Here is a 17,434-nt window from a genome sequence, read left to right on the forward strand (position 1 = left end):
CTTATTATAACATCAACCACACCCATTAAGATGGAAATCTGCTTTGATTTTAAGACCATTCCCAATCCCTTCCCCTGTTCACCACTATTAACACTACTCCTCGGTGTTTCATTAAGCATCCTACTTTTTAAAACTGTTCATCTTTGATTAAATACTTGTAGAGGATTGTCTAGTCTCTTCTAAAACTGGTTTCTTGGGATCCCTGAGTGGCTCAGTGGTTTAGTGCCTGCCTTTGGCCCAGGGCGTGATCCTGGAGTCCCGGGATTGAGTCCATGCTCCCGGCATGAAGCCTGCTTCTCCCTCTGCCTGTGTTTCTGCCTCTCTCTCTCTCTGTCTATCATTAAAAAGAAAAAAAAATCTTAATAAAAAAATAAAACCGGTTTCTTTTTCACCCTTTCTACTCCGTGTCATTACCTTTCCATGCCTGCCTCACTTCATTTTCTTCTCTTAAGTGTTGATAGAAGCAGGAGAGCTGTTTCCCTAGCTTCCGCGGGGGTGGGGGTGGGGGGGGCACTCGAGGTTGAGTACCTGGGAGTCGGGGCTCAGTAGCCCACGGGGAAATGAGGCCAGTAAGAGCTACAAGTGAAAGAGAGGAATGTGTTTAGGGGGAGCAATGTGGAGACTAATGAAGGACTTGAATCGCCAGGGCACCCTGCTGACAGCTTAGCTTTCACAGCCTCAGAAGCTAGGAGCCCGAGCCCGGTGGGAGAGGAAGTGTCTGGGGCATTCGGGAGGAGGGCTCTGGTGTAGGGGAAAAGCAGCTGCAGCTCACAACTCCCAGGAATTCAGATGAGTTAGAAGGCAGTTGTCTGGGAAGGTTAAGAGCTTACAGCCTTTGGGGATGAGTCCCAGGCCTGGGTTTGAATCCCAAGTTTACTGCTTACAGGGGCCAATGACTTAACTCTTCTGTGATTCAGTGTGTTGTTTGTAAAATAGGGACAGTGCCAACTTCCTTGTGGGGTTGTAAGGTTCTGCTGCATGGAAGCACTTGATGCAGCGGTAGTTGGAGAAATAAACGTATAGAGGACTGACAAGAACTCTGAATCAGGAGTGGGCTAGATGTAGAGAGTTAACTAGAAGCAGGCTGGTTGCCATGAAGTAATGCAAGCTTATCTCCTCAACTGTACAAAGGACGACAGTTTATTCTTGTGCCTTTTATTATTATTATTATTATTACCCATCTGCTTGTGGTTTGTACTTTCAGCCTCATGTCTGTATTGAAATAATTTGGGTTCATTCAGGAATCCTGGCTCTAGAAGGTGACACAGGCCATAGAGGAGCAAAAGCCTCAAGCCCTGGCCTGCCTTATCTGGGTTTGCCACTAATTTAGCAGACCTGAGGTTACCTCCAGGAGGCTTGCTGCTTCTTAAGATCCAAGAACAGTTGGCAAGGATTACGGAATTATCATGAGTATAGATCAAAGAGGACATCAGTTTTTTTGAACTCAAAAACAAATTAGGAGGTCCCTGGCATGGTCATGGACATATTTTAAAAATGATTTTATTGCATGGGCCATTGTCCTCTACCTCTCCATTTTTTTTTAAACTAGTATTTTATTTATTTACCTACCCCTCCCTGAAAGTGTCGACACTGTCCTGTCATCTCATTTATCTGATCTTTGGTGACACAGATCTCTGATCCTTTTTTTTTTTTTTTTAAAGAGTTTATTTATTTATTTGAGAGGGAAAGAACTCGTGCTCATGAGCAGAGGGGGAGGGGAGGGGAGAGAGGTAATCAGAGTCCCCGCTGAGCAGGGAGCCTGATGCAGGACTTGATGCCAGGACCCCAGGATCCTGACCTGAGCTGAAGGCAGATGCTTAACCCACTGAGCCACCCCGGGGCCCCAGATCTCTGGTCCTTTAGACTGGTGTCCTATGGCAGCTCATAGCTTAGCTGAAGGGGTCTTGACTCAGGATCGTTCACCGTGGAATGTGGTGGGCCTGGAGAGAGCCTACAGGCCTTGGTTACAAGGACACGCTCCGGATCCTGGCAGATTTTTAGTTTTAGGGACTTCAGACATACTCTCAGGAGTGGCTGTCCCCGTGTTATGGGGACAGTGAAAGAAGTCTAGCTCATTTGTAATTCAGGGGCTACTCGGGTTGTGTGAAGTCTATAGAAAGGCCCCGGGAGTGATTGTGTCCCATGGTATAATTTTACTTGACAATTCATTCCCTTACCACTTTTGAACTCTGGAGAACAAAAGCCCGTGAATAGGGAATCTCCAACAGGCATGAACAACCAGCTGATTTTCAGCAAGTGGTTAAACTCCAGCGAGTTTAAAAGTCTTAGCTCAGGTTGAGTATTCAGTATATACATTAGTGCTTTATGGAGCCAGAGTGATCTTGGATTATAAATATCTGATCTGATTTTTAACTAGCTACATTTCTGAGCCTTTTTAGATGGTTAGTCCTTTGGGGCCCCCCTCCCCCGGTTTCCGTGGCTGATGGGGAAACATGGAAGGAATGTGCCAGCCGCCCATCTCCTCTAGAAACAGTGTCAGCTCACGGAGGGTCTGAGACTATGCTCCACGGAAAATGATCATCTGGGTGGCCGAGAGACTGGTGTTATTAAGGTCGGTTCCCTCCACAGATATAGGACTGGCTCTATTCTATAGATAGGTTCTGTGTAAGTGTCGGGACCGGGGCTCTGTTTGGCCCTGAGAATCCTACTGGCTCATAAATAAACACTTGGAGTCGGTGAAGTCAAAAGCCAAGGAATAACTGTACAAAGTTTATGGGTGTCCTGACACAGTTCTCTGCAAAGTGAAAAATCCTGTGACTGTGCTGAGTGCAGGAATGGAATGAACTGCCCAAAGCCTGCCTGTTACCCTCATAGGGTAGTTCTCTTAGAAGCTCAAACTTGCAAGATGTCAGGAAGGAGCCAGGCATCAAGTTTAGGTGGAGTAGCTAATAATTAACTTCTGGCTTCATACTTCAGGGAGTTTACCCTTTTATCAGTTTCAAAATTTTAGTTCTAACTAGATAATATCATATCCATAGATAAAGTATCTTATACTATTCTTCATGAGTTTTAGCCAATTGTGAATTTCTATCTCATTTGAATATGCAAAATATCCCATTACAAAGATCATGAGTGAAGAGTTTCCATACTGATTACAGCAGTGCATATATATAATTATTATAAATATATACAAAATATAAATACTACATATAATATTAAATATATATTAGTTAAATATATTAAATATATATAAAATGGCATGTTATATATAATAATATGTTACATATTTTTATATAATACAATGTATTATCATATATACTGTATTATGATAATTATTAATTACCAATAATTATCACATATAATTTATATGTAATTATATATAATATACATTTATATATTAATATGTAACATATTATACACATATATAATATATATAATATGTATTTAACATATAAATGTATATTTATATGTGTATATATGTATATAACATATAAATGTGGTATATACATATATAATATGCATATAATATATAAATGTATATTATATATAAGATATCATATATAAATATATGCATATATATAATCTATAATTATAAATATAAAACTATTAGAACATTAGTGAGTTCTCTGTATCCCCTGTCTTGATAAGTTACATATCTGTGTATATTTTTTAACTTATGTTGAAACTGTAGTTGTGGGCTCAGGCCTGTTGTTTTATTTGAATTAATTTTTATCCACTTAAAATGTTGAAGATAATGACATACATCATACTTTCTCCTTAGAGTCTAGAATCTGCCATGGTAGGATTTGAACACTTTTAGTGAATTGGTTAGATTATATAAAACCAAGAACCCCAAGTTGAATCCAGTTGTTAGTGTTTCGTTAAACTACTTTTGCAGGTCTACTCACTGATGACATAGTTAAATAAAAATATAAGTCAGTGTGGAATAAGCAAGCTCCAGTGAAGTCAGACGAGGCTTTTAGAGGAGTGCTGCTCTGGCTCCCTGTGGGCGCCCAGTTGTACTCAGCCGACAGAGCTACCAATATGAAATATAGGTTATTAAAATGTAGAAGGAGCCTGTACAGTTTTAACTTTTTTTTCATATAGAGTAGCAAATAGGAATCAGGTGTTAGAAGCTGCTGTACTATTTTTTTTTCTTTTCCACATATGGAAACAAGAGGAACACCCAAAAAAGCATGATAAACTTGGTAATATTTCAGATTCTCTCTCTCTCTTTTTTTTTTTTTTTAAATTTCAGATTCTCTTAACAAGAATGTACAAACTGCAAAAAGCAGGTCAATTCTAAAACTATAGGTATAAACATACGCTTTTCACACGGGGAAAAAAAAAAAAAAGCCTGAGCCGCGAGGTCCAGTGAGTTAAGTTTACTGATAAGGTTTGCTGTTTTTGAATTAGAATGTTTCTAGAAGTTTTTGGAGAGAGAGAGAGAGAGAGAGAGAGAGAGAGAGAGAATGAGCCTGAGCAGGGCAGGGGCTGGGGAGGGGCAGAGAGAGAGAGTCTTAAGCAGGCTCCGAGCTCAGCACACAGCCCAACATGGGGTGGGGCTCGATCTCAGGATCCCGAGATCATAACCTGAGCCAAAATCAAGAGTTGGACGCTTAACCAGGTGAGCCACCCAGGTGCCACTAGAGGTGTTTTGTATTAAAAACTTGGCACATCTTCTCCTTTTTTTCCTTCTTTCTTCTTTCTTCTTCCTTTCCTTCCTTGTTTCTTTCTGTTTGATATTTTTCTCCAGTGTGTCTGTTTTACCCTAATCTATTCTGTTCTCTGCCTTTCACCAGTCTCCGTATATCATTCTCTCCTTTGTCTTTCTTGGGTTTCGTTTCTCCAGTCTGCTCAGTCCCTGGAAGCATCTGGCCTGTGCGTGACCTTCTGCAGCCAGGCACCTGCTGTCAGGTCCTGCCTAACTTAGAGTTGACCATGGAATGAAGTCTCCAGTGGACATAACGATCCCTGTTGGCTCTGCAGGGAGAAGCTTGCAGCCTGCCCTGCACAGGGTACAGAAGGGCCGAGAGAGGACAGGCCTCGGAGCCGTGGCCTGGCCTGGCCGCCAGCCAGCAGGGGCTGGTCTGTCAATAACTCTCTGGAGCAAACTTTCAGGCTCCTCCCGTGTGCTGCACTTCAGTTTTCTTAGTGATGATTCAAGAATGCTCCCTGGGAATCTTTTCCTTTCCTGTCTCAGTAGTTTTGTATGGGTTGCTGGTTTCTTACTGATGACGTTTTGGTTACAGGGGCGTTTTACCATTGTTTGTATTAAGCATTAAGGAAACATGATAATTCTGGGAGTTCACATTTTTGCCTTTTTCAAAACTACCTTTCTTCCCTTTCAAAAGAGAAACTTTTTGTTTTGTTTTGTTTTGTTTTGTTCTGTTCTTCTTAATGGGATGAAGTACTGTTAATCCCTCAGTAAACTAGCTGTCACCTGCGTAGGTCTCTGAGTCCACACAGTTCATTCTCTTTCCCTTCTGATTTCTGCGTCTGAGCTCCTGAGTAATTCTGGATGACAGCGCCGGTGTGTGGAAGTTCTTGCCAGGTGATCTCACCTGCAGAGACTGTGGGCACGGCGCCCCGATATCGATCTGCCAGGACTGTGTGTCAGGAAGGACATCCTGTGAAATTCCTGCTCGGGGTTAACCAAACGGGAGCGGTGCTGAAGGGTTTCATTCTTCTGGCCTGTCTCCTCCCTTATTAAAATGGATGAAGAAGCCTTTTTAGCCATGAATTCTTGCTGACAGGCTGACCCAGGGTCAGGATGGTGGGTAAGGCTAAGAACATTCCACAGGATGGGTGGATGAAAAAGAACATATGGAGACTTGATACAGGCCTGACCTAGAAGGGGTTTCAGTATTGATCACCCGACCCTAGAATGGGGTGCCCCTCACAGGGAGCAGGGGTCCCTCAGCACCTGGGGCACCTGAGTGGTGCAGTCGGTTGGGGGTCCCACTTGTGGTTTCGGCTCAGGTCATGATCTTGGGGTCATGGGATCAGGCTTCTCATGGGGCTTTGTGCTCAGTGTGGAGTCTGCTGAGGACTCTCTCTCCCTCTCCTTCAGTCCCTGCCCCCTGCGCACTCTCTCTCTCTCTCTCTCTCTCTCTCTCTCTCTCTCTCATAAACGAATAAATCTTAAAAAGAAAGAGAAAGAGCAAGCCTGAGCTCTGGAGTTAGGCAGGCCTGGGTGCAGATCCTGCCCTCACTCCTTGTTAGCTCTGTGATCTTAGATCTTACACTTTGTTATTCCCACCTGAACTGGGGATAAGTTCAAGAAAGTATTGACTTTCTTGAGGTTTTAGGAAGATTCAGTGGGAAAGGGGGTATAAAATGCTTACCACCCATCCAGACACACAGTAAATATTCAGTAAATGATCGCTGATTTTACCCCCGGCTTAGGACTCTTTCTACACTTACTCTGTTGCTTCCCATCCTTTTCCAAAACTCAAGTTAGAGACTGTGACATATGTGTCTATTTCCGCACAATGCGGGGTGCTATGCACCAGGGGCCTTCGCCCTACAGTTTACCCCGCCAAGGATCCGTGAAGACTATGCAAAGCAGACAGGGATAGACTTAAGGGCACCATTTTTCAGATCTTTAAGTTCCAGGTATCCTCCTTTCTAAAACTGACTGCATGTGCTAAGTGTCACCCCAGGATTTTTTTTTTTCCAGTCTCCTCTCTCACAATTGCTCTTTTTGCAGTTTTACTAAAGAAAGGCATCTCGGGGCACCTGGGTGGCTCAGTGGGTTGGGCATCTGCCTTCGATTCAAGTCATGATCCCAGGGTGCCGGAGTGCTGGGCCCCACATCGGGCTCCTTGCTCAGCGGGGAGCCTGCTTCTCCCTCTGTCCCTCGCCCTACTTGTGCTTGCTCTCTCTCTCTCTCTCTCTCTCAAATAAATAAATAAATAAATAAATAAATAAATAAATAAAATCCTTTAGAAAAAAAAGAGAAGAAAGGCATTACTTTTACTCATCTCAAATCATAGTGTGGTGTCTTTTTCAAAGTCTCAAACTGGGCAGCCCGGGTGGCTCAGCAGTTTAGCACCTGCCTTCATCCCAGGGCGTGATTCTGGAGACCTGGGATCGAATCCCATGTCAGGCTCCAGGTGCATGGAGCCTGCTTCTCCCTCTGCCTATGTCTCTGCCTCTCTCTCTGTGTGTGTGTGACTATCATAAATAAATAAAAATTTAAAAAAATAAAAAAAAAAAGAAATGTGTTTTTTTAAGGAGAAAGAAGAATAATCTCCCAACTATTAACGGAAAGCACATTTATCTCTAAATGGAATATGGTGGATATCAAACCACTGCTTTTTATAAACGTTTGAAGACCCCTGTTATATTTTATTGCTATTAGTTTCTCACAAAAGAGGAGGGCACTAGAGCCTTTCTTGCTGTTCTTTCTGTTACGCACAGAGTTTAATTGGTCGATATTTTATGTATGCCTTACCTTTTGCTGATTTAATCTTTAGCTGAAGGATACATGGGTATCTTTCATGTGCCAGACTCAGTGCTGAGTTGTACCAGAAGATATACCAGGCCCTGCCTTCATGGAGTTCATGGGTCAGCCTCTACTCTGGGTGAAAAGCTGAATCATGGTAGGCATTGCAGTAAAAAAAAAAAAAAGTGGTCATTTAGGTAGAGATCGCAGTGATTCCGCTAACGGTGCCCCTGCATTACTCCAAGTAATTATTCTTTTCTTTTGTTTTTTAAAGTTTATTTATTTATTTATTCATGAGACACACACAGAGAGAGAAAGAGAGGCAGAGACACCGGCAGAGGGAGAAGCGGGTTCCCTGTAGGGAGCCCGACATGGGACTCGATCCCGGGTCTCCAGGATCAGGCCCTGGGCTGAAGGCAGGCGCTAAACCACTGAGCCACCCGGGAATCCCCTCAAGTAATTACTCTTGTGGGTACTGTTGCTTCTCCAAAGAATGTCGGGTTAGCATCCTTCTTTGTCTAATTAATTAATTAGTTAATTTTGAGAGAGAGAGAGAGCATGCGTGTATGAGCCAGTGGCAGGGGTGAGGGGCAGAGGGAGAGGGAGAGAGAGAAAAATCTTAAGCAGACTCCCTGCTGAGCACAAAGTCTGGTGTGGGATTCGATCTCATGACCCTGAGATCATGACCTGAGCAGAAATCAAGAGTCTGGTGCTCGATGGACTGAGCCACTAGGCGTTTCCTCTTTGTCAGATTTCTATGTGCTGGAAAGAATGCTGAAATCGGGGCTGAGCAGACTTTGTTTTCTTGTTTGATTGGGTTTCTATGAAGAGCATGAGTATTCCAGGAAGTCTTGGTGAACCATGGTATTAAAGTTATTTCTTCAGTGTGCAATCCTGGGTGGTAAACTCTCAGAAGGGTGGCTTCACTTTCTTTACTGTTAGCGTTCTTCATTTATGATTTGGGAAATTAATTTGATAAGCACTTTAGAAATATCTAGACCTAGGACTAGAGCAGATTAGCACAACCTGGTGGGGTAGTGTTGTAGACACTTTGCAGTTCTTTTGTGTTGATGCTAATTTATTAATGTGATTAAATATTTATATGAGGGACCCCAAAATGCATACGTGCTGAAGTCAGACATTTTACATAATTTTCATTCCTCCAAGGGCACGGAGTTAGGCCTTATGTAATAAATTGCTTGTTGAAGTAAATGAGCTCAAGCTTATTTTGCTTTTTCCTCTAGGTGAAAAGAAATGGATTATCACAGACAGTTAGCCAGGAGGAAAGAAAGAGACAGGAGGTATGTTTTCTACTGAGCAGAGGCTTTAGAGCTCCAAAGAGTGTGTGTGTGTGCTTTTTACCCACTGTGTGCCCTGGTTCAGTGTCTTCCTTGAAAATGTATTCATTTTGTTCTTTTTGCATAAGAGGTATGTGATCATTGTCAAAGGAAACTACACCTAAAAGCCCAGAATCTCCTGTGCCTTTTGGGCCAAGGGCTTGAGGGGAGTGATGATGGCAGTGTAACCAGGGAGATCTTCTAGGAAGGATGTGAATCTCAGGCCTGCGAGGATATTTATTTACTGTCCCTACCTGAGGAAGAGATGTAAAATTGGCCAGTGTTGCCAATTTTGGAGGATCCGCAGTTGATTTTGTTAAGGAGCTAGATGAATTCCTTACACAGGATGTTGGTGCCTATCCGCATATGTGGGTTGGCTTTTCATCATTAATGAACATTTATCAGGTAAAGGATTGTGTGCCTGACCCCAAGCATTTCTGCAAGAGTGTCCTTCGCTCCTTCTTGAGACACTGATGGAAGCAGACTGGGCGTCTTGTTGAATGAGCAGAATTACTTTCAGTTGTCTGAGTTTAATATAAAAGAATTCCTGTGGCTGATAAGAACCTTTTGTGGCTAGATACAGTCACGCTCTTTTACTACGCCCGGACTCTTTGCTGTAATCGACAACAAATTTGTTGGATTAAAATATGGGGAGAGAAGGGGCCCTCACGAGAGGAGAGCAAAGAAATGTATTTGTGAGAGATCTTCTCTGAATCCCAAGTGATGTCTGTAAATCCTTAGTGTCCCAGAGCAGCATACTTTGAAAATAGGCCTGGAGGAGGTGACCCCAGAGGTTAATTAATGTCTCACTGAGATTTTATGACATGACCTAGCTTTCCTTCCATAAATTCTACCCCTTGACAAAGCATGACCTCAGGATGCAATCTCAAGCCATCTGAATGCTTTCGCTTTTTCCTTTTTACACTGTGGGCATGGACTCTTATTTCTTACGGTTTGGGTGTATGTGCCTTATATAAACAGTAGTTTGATGATGCATTTTTCTTCCTGCTTATCTTTTTGTGCTTTTCAAGGTACTGGTTTTTTTTTTCCTATAGGAGAATCATGAAAACTATATTTAGTTCTTCAATTATCATAATTAATAATACGTCTCTTTTTCTTTCATACCAGGCTATCTTTGAAGTCATATCCTCTGAACATTCCTATTTACTCAGCTTGGAGATCTTGATACGAATGTTTAAAAACTCTAAAGAACTGGGTGACACAATGACCAAAACAGAGAGTCACCATCTTTTTTCCAACATTACAGATGTCTGTGAGGCAAGCAAAAAGTAAGTTCAACTTGGTTGGCCTTTGGGCATTCTAAGACCTTACTTACCAACAAACGTCTATGTTACCTCAAAAGGAAGACCTTTAAAAGTATGAGATCTCTCATTGATTCGGTGACTTTCATCATCATCTTTTGAAATAAATATTAAGATCTCTTTCGGGTTGTTGATGTATAGATGGATGGCAGGTGTGTAATGAATCGTCACCGCGGACAGTTTTATCTGAGGTCCCTCAGTCCTTCTCTGTCCCTGCCTCTTCTCCTTGCATCTGTCCTCTTCTTCTTCCTTTTAAATATTTATATGAATAATAGAATGACCTTTCGTCATGAGGGAAAATAACTCATAGTAGTACTATTCAAATACAAAAATCATTTTTGTTTACACCTACATGGTTTTTTGTTTATATATTGTAAATACTATTTTGAAAATGTAGTCATAGTGACCATAATGGTTTCTTTAGGTTTTCCCTATCTAACATTCCGTAAGGCACTATTAGAGAGGAGTTTTCATTATTAGTTTTTTTTTAAATTTTATTTATTTATTCATGAGACACAGAGAGAGAAAGACAGAGGCAGAGCCACAGGTAGAGGAGAAGCAGGCTCCATGCAGGGAGTCCGATGTAGGACTCGATCCTGGGATTCCCAGGACCATGCCCTAGGCCAAAGGCAGGTGCTCAACCCCTGAACCACCCAGGCATCCCTTCATTATTAGTTTTAATGAGCGTAGGAATCTCAGTTCATATACCTATAGTGGGCTCTTACGTTCTTCTGAGTAAACGACGGAGCCTACAGGGGAGCTGTGTGCCATCCTAAGTTGCTACTTTGTTAGATCAAAACAGTCGAATATTGGCAGTTTTCTATAGTGGGGTCAAAGGTTTACCGTATCATTAATGAAGGTTTAGTAGCTTCAAAGCTTCTCATTTGGAAAGGTACCTCTTAAATATTTGCTTTTGTGCCTGCTGACTCCATCGCTGTGTGCAGGTAGGATCTACCTTTTGAACTTACAAGATGGAACATTCATGGTGAACAGCTGAGCATGCACATTGGGGCTACTTCAGAGAGCTGGAGTTTGTGGTCAGATCAATGAGATCTTCATATTTGCATGATAGTGGCAGGACTTCAGAAGCCAGACTCTGCCACAGGAAAAGATCCTGGAAATCTTGATACCGACACGGATAATTAAAAATACATGTTCAGAGGACACACAGGGCCTCGGGGCACACTGGGCTCATGGTGTGCAGATGGTGGCACGTACCACAACTTGGGAATCCTTGTTTAGAAGTTAAGTTGTTACTTGTGTTCAGCCCCACTGGTCCTTTTGGTACCAGTCTTGCAAGTTTCAGTAAGAGAAATGAAAATCTCTTTCCTCCTTCAGTGAAGAGGTTCAGAACAAGAGCCTTCAGTGATGTGTCCCTGTTTGAAAGGTATTCAGATTTCAAAATGGGTCTCTTTCATGTTAACGTGTGCTTTGGTTGATCTACAAAGCTCTGTATTAGATGCACAGCTATCAAGAATTATTACTGTTTTGATAACTGTAAAATGTAAGTCATGATTTTAATTGGAATATGTTTTCTGAAAACCACAGTGGCATGCCTCCACAGAATTGTGCTTTGAATTGTGTTGGCGTCAGTCAGCTTCTTACAGTGTATGAATGACTCCAGTGAAAGCTTTTAGTAAATTCTGTTGTAGAATAATCACAGTTCCTTGAAGAGAGGATACTTTGGGCCCTTATACTTTGGGCCCTGATAGCACTGCTTGTATCAGTGTGATTCATAAGGGACCTGGGCTCAAGCAGTCGCTTCTCCTTTTGGTAGTGGATTAACCTTGAGCAGGTTGCTAAACCTCACCCCCCTCAATTATTTATTTATTAAAAAATAAATTTTAAAAATCTATAGCTGGTTCATCCGAAATAACTCGTTTTGTTTGGATTATAGATTAGTATTTTATTTTTAATTTCAATCTTTCGCAAAATCTAAATCTTTTATGATTTTGTAAAAAGTTTTCATTTCTATACTGGCTTATCGTAAGACACCATTCTGGACATTTCTGTTTATTTTTTGTTTTTAAAACAAAATTCAAAATTCTTAACTCGATCGCACAACCCTGAGATCATGACTTGAGCCAAAATCAAGAGTTGGATGCTCAAATGACTGAGCCCACTCAGGTGCCCCAAGAGGCGGTGTTTTGATTTGGACCGCTGCCGATGCGATCCCCGATCTCTTTTATGATGTATTTCAACTGAGAATGTTCATCTTCTGCATGATAATCTGATGTCTGTATCATAGAAACATATTACGGAAGTTTTCTTTGATTTAGTTTGAAACAGATACAGCATTTTAAAAATTCGGAAATGCTCAGCTTTGCAAAGCTCATCTCATGACATAATGCCTTCTTGCTGAACTTCTCACATTCAGTCCCCGAGTGACTCTAAAGGGACAACTGCTTACTGTGTACTACCTACAAAAGGGTTTGTGGTCATCAGAAAATGCTAAGATGTTGAATGAAGCCAATGACTGGTGTTTGAATTAGTGACTACCGGCGGAGCATGGTGCTGTTCAGTGTGGCATAAGGAAGATGGACACTGTCTTCATTGTTGTACTTTCCCCTGCTGGAAGATCATAGCCGGAGGTGATGGCATGTTTAGAGCAGGGTGAGGTCAGAATATGCTCCATATTCAGCTCTGGGGATTCACCGATGCGATGTCTGGTCCCCTTTCCATCGGCGCAGGTTCTGCTTGCTGGTAAGTAAGAGTCAGAAGCCCTCGGGAGTCAGAAACAGGAGCGCTCGGATGCTGGGCCCATCTGTGGGATGTCCCCGCTCCATTCTTCTCTTTGTGAAGAATCGATGCCCAGTTTCTAGAAGGTGCATTTCTGCCGGCCTCCACCCAGGGGCTGTTGTCCCCCGGGGTCAGCTGCTGGACATGCACAGTGTGCGCAGAGGGTCCCCTGCGGAGCACCGGCCCTGGGGTGCACGGGCCTGGCTCCCTCTGAGGTTGCCCAGGAGAAGCGGAGGCGACGGTGAGCTGGGACGGTGCAGGACCCCGTGTGCCTGCCCAGGGGTGTCCAGGGCTTCCTGGAGGCTGCGGGGACCCTCGGGCCGCCCAGGCAGGCGCTCGGGCTTGCCCTGGGGATGACGGGACGACGGTGAAAGAGCCCGCCACGCTGGGAAACTGAGGCAGGGTCTGCGAGGAAGGTTTGCGGGACATTTGGCACCTGGAGTCGCCAGGAGCTGGCAAGAAAGAGGAGTTGTGTTTGCCTGCCAGGTGTCTGCCCAGGTGGCCGCGGCCTGTGCTAGAGAACGTGCGAGATGCTTGCTTCTCCTTTTTCCCATCGCCAGGTTAAAACTGCGGTATTTCTTAGGAAGTCAGTTTAAAGCTACAACTGCGCTGTCTTCGGTTTCTTCAGAGCAAAATAAAAATATCCCTCAGTGTGCTTTCGAGTCCTGAGGAACTGAGTCTGTTCCCAACCTAGAAAGAGCAGCCAGTGCCAGACTCTTCAGTTTCTGCCTTGCGTGGAAGAGTAAATGACGGAAATCATTAACGTGCAAAGTAGCCCCCAGCACTAGGTGCCCAGAAGACTCTCCTTCCTGATTTTCATCAGGTTATATTAACATCGAAATATCGTGCGGCACCGAACCCTGCTCTAAATGCATATGCTTTAATATTACCTGTTGAGATTATAGTTCAAAAATTTTACTCAGATAAGGGTGCATCGTATCTGCATTGTAAAATGCATTTCCTACTTGATCATTAAAAATTCCAAGCTCGAATGCGTCAACAGGAAACCTTCAAAAGCTTTTTACTATTAACATCAGCATTTCTTCCTTCCTGACTAATTTTTGGAGCTAAATTTTAAAAGAAACATGTTAAATTTAAGCCAGAGAATATGGAACTCTTTATGTTGTAAAGGCTGAAGTATTGGCTGTTGGCTTTTTTTTTTTCATTAGCAAACATTCTTCTCTTAGGCAGTAGGCAATACGGGTTTACCACAGAATCTTTGGTAAATAAAGCAGCTGGCCCATTACTCTGCATGTGACAGAAAAACATCCTTTTCAAAACCAAACTTCTTGAGCTCATAGTTGAACGCCAGTGACATTCAGAAGCCCCCTTTTACGATGTGCTTTGCCTTTTTTTTTTTTCTTTGTCCTGAAATAAATAACAGAAGAAGCTGATTGGAAATTTATCAATATTTTAGTCCACATGGTTCAGCTTTTATCAATAACCGGTATCTGAAGCCATATTAAAAGAAATAAGTCGTTATTTAAGTTACCATTTCAAGTAAGGGAAGAAAGACTACAGGTGTCGGAATAATAGTCCCAGTCCTTTCAGCTAAGACTGTGGAAAAGCAGTGGGTCTGGGAGTCTTTATAAAAAGTCTTCGTAACTGATGCCACCGGTGAAGGATGACTCATGAGACACATGCCCTGAAGTTCATTTGCTTCTGAAATCCCATTAAAAAGGATCAGATAGTCAATGCACAAACCCCCAAGGATTAAAAGGAAAACAACAAGAAAACAAGAAAAACAATAAAACAAGAAAAACAATAAGAAAGAGATAACAGCAGCAATATTTTGGAACCTGAAAACAGATGGACTCCTAGTAGCTATTTCAGGCAATCTGGGAAGGTTACCTGTAAGCTGGTAGTGAGGAAAGCCAAGAAAGAACCAGATTTGAACCCCAGAACCTCTGGAAGGTGCAGGAATTGAAGTTGGAGTAAAGGTGTGACTAAAAAGAGGATTATTGTGAAAGCCAGTCTGAGAAGTAGAGCCCAGATCCCCGCTTCAACTCTACACAGGTGGACGATGGCCTGCTTCGCTCAGCAGTAGGGCGAAATAGGTGCAGTCTGGCCCAAGGGAGGAAGCAAACCCCCAAACCAGGGACAGTGACAGTTGACACCTTGAAGCACCCCTCTCCCTTTGGAATACCAGTAGCCAGGTACAGGTGTACCCTTCATTCTATTTTTGTCAAATGGCAATTGGCATTGCTTTGAGAGTTGTAATATTTTATAATTTTTGTCAACAATATTCACGTTAAATCTGTTATTACTACCACTACCACTATTAAGTTTTGCAGGAAGCAGCCCATTGAAGATTATCACACAACATGTAAAGCCTCACACTTTGAAAGATATATCTCGGGCAGCCCGGGTGGCTCAGTGGTTTAGCACCTGCCTTCAGCCCAGGGCCTGATCCTGGAGACCTGGGATCGAGTCCCATGACTGCTCCCTGCATGGAGCCTGCTCCTCCCTCTGCCTGTGTCTCTGCCTCTCTCTCTCTCTCTCCCTCTCTCTCTCTCTCTCTGTGTCTCATGAATAAATAAAGAAAATCTTTAAAAAAAAAGAAAAAAGAAAAATATATCTCGTTAGCAACATGGTCGGCAACTGCGTATTATCTCTAAATCTTCATTCTCCCTATAATGGGGTCCCTAGATTATCTAACCCATAGGGTTGGTGTGAGAATTAGAGGAACTCATACTTAGCACAGGGCAAGGTAAGCTCTCAAGTCGCACTGATTTTGTAGATATTATCGCTGTCATTTTGATCATCTCTGCCTGGTATTCCGAAATGTGTCTGGATTGTTTATGTAATGACTTCTGCATGATGTCCTGCCTATATTTGCCTCTGCTTGCATTGTTCCAGGACTAGGTTCAAGCACTGGTCTTGTCTTATAGACTCTTGCTCAGTGGTTGGCATGAGTTTGTTTTTAAGGCTGGTTGTGGCATGTCTTACAATACGGTAAGAGCCACCTTCGTTTTGTCGTTGAATGAAGTCCAGATAAGTGGCTTCTTCCCTAATCATAAAGCGTGTTAGTCCTGACTTAGGTTAGGACTAGAATCCGAGCTGTTGGCTTCCTCTCAGCCTGGTGTTTGCCTTGCAAGCAGTGGATTCCTTGGACCAGTACTTCAGAACAAGCCCTGACATGCGCCAGCTGCCAATTAGGCCATTCTCCTGGTTAGTTTTTGCAGACATCTGGGGCTACTACATGCTTTTTTGCCTTCTCGCATTGCTTTTGCAAGCTCCAAGACTCTGTGGATTCCGAGTTGTCACATGGAGATTTAAACTTGGACAATGATCCTGGTTGAGACAGATGAAAGTGTTACCCAGCTTAGTCATTAGCTGTTATCAATCTTAAACTAGGGTAGGACGTTGGAAAAAGAAACAATGGCTGGGGTTTAGTTGCAGTATTTCATCTGCATTGCATTTACAGCTGGAGATTTTGAACCATTACATGGGTTTTTGACTCTGCCAGTTGTGAGTTAAACAAGCAGGACCACACAGTTTTTCTGGCCGATGGAAAAGATTTTAATGTAAACTTTGCGATCTAGCCAAGTTAAATCTAGCACTTGATTTAAGCATGAGGAAGATGGTTGATGAATTAGATTTCAAAGGCAAGCTCTTTTAAGCTTGCAGATTGCTCGCTTATTGTGGGATGCTGCCTCTGAATGCTATGCATTAATTATTAGCTCCTGGGCATCAATTTTATGTTTTTGCAGTGGTTTTCTTATTTCATCTGATTTAATCCTTTAAAGCATCCTGTGGAGTACCATCATTTCTCTGCTACAGGTAAGGAGATCGAGACCCAAATTCTATGATTTGGTCTAAGGTCATTCACGTCTAGGGAATTGAAAATAGTAATTTTTTTTTTTATTCTCCAGAATGCATTCCTTGAAGCTACTCTTTCTAAACTACACATATATTTTAAGTACACTTAAAGTTTCAGTCTAAAAAACTAAATTTCAGTTGAGGCCTCTGCTAGGGGTTGCACATTTGGAAAATAATTAGGATTTGCTCTTTGGTGTACATCACCCTTCGAGCTAGTCATAGAGCATGCATGATTATTAGACTCTTTTCTGGTATTTGGATGTCTTTGACCTCCTAGAATATGGAAACCTTAAAAGCAAAGAGCGTCTAGTTCTCTGACACTGCCTCGTGCACGGCACATCATAGAAATCATCTTGTCATTTCCCCGTGGTCGTTGTCCACAGGCAGTCCCTGAATGTGGCCCTCTGCTTGAAGTGTTGACAGTGTCCTCTAGACACAAGCTACTTGATTATGAAAGTGTCCTATAATTTATATCTTACCAGAAGCCTTAACCTGCAACTATACAATAAAATTTAAAAGACATCCGAATCGACTATGTGCAAGTCCTTAAACTATTTTCAGAATGATTTGGGGGAAGAGAAGGAAATGCATGTTTGCAAAGTGGTGTCTAAGTTCAGATTAAAAAAAGAAAAAGAACTAAATAAATTCAGATTATTTGCTGCTGCTTTGTGAAAAGTCTAATGTTTTCAAAGTAAATTTTCATAGAAAATGAGTTTGCAAGCCTCTCTTAGGACTTAAATGAAAGAATTCTTTGTCCCTTAGGTGGTAATGTAAGTACAGAGCAACCTTGCAGGGAAATACTT

At 42.4% G+C, this 17,434-nt stretch overlaps 1 protein-coding gene across 2 annotated transcripts in view; it reads left to right on the top strand.

Annotated features, from left to right (window-relative positions):
* The window catches only part of ARHGEF26 (Rho guanine nucleotide exchange factor 26), a 112,587-nt gene that overhangs the window by 19,641 nt on the left and 75,512 nt on the right, over positions 1 to 17,434 (top strand). Inside the window, exons 5-6 of one of the 2 annotated variants that reach the window (XM_072727198.1) lie at positions 8,656 to 8,712; positions 9,877 to 10,037. In XM_072727198.1, the coding sequence (XP_072583299.1) occupies positions 8,656 to 8,712; positions 9,877 to 10,037 (218 nt within the window). The remainder of the gene's footprint in view (positions 1 to 8,655; positions 8,713 to 9,876; positions 10,038 to 17,434) is intronic. The other variant, XM_072727199.1, reaches the window with a different exon arrangement.

Source organism: Vulpes vulpes, chromosome 11 (assembly GCF_048418805.1).
Source record: "Vulpes vulpes isolate BD-2025 chromosome 11, VulVul3, whole genome shotgun sequence".
Taxonomy (NCBI): domain Eukaryota; kingdom Metazoa; phylum Chordata; class Mammalia; order Carnivora; family Canidae; genus Vulpes; species Vulpes vulpes.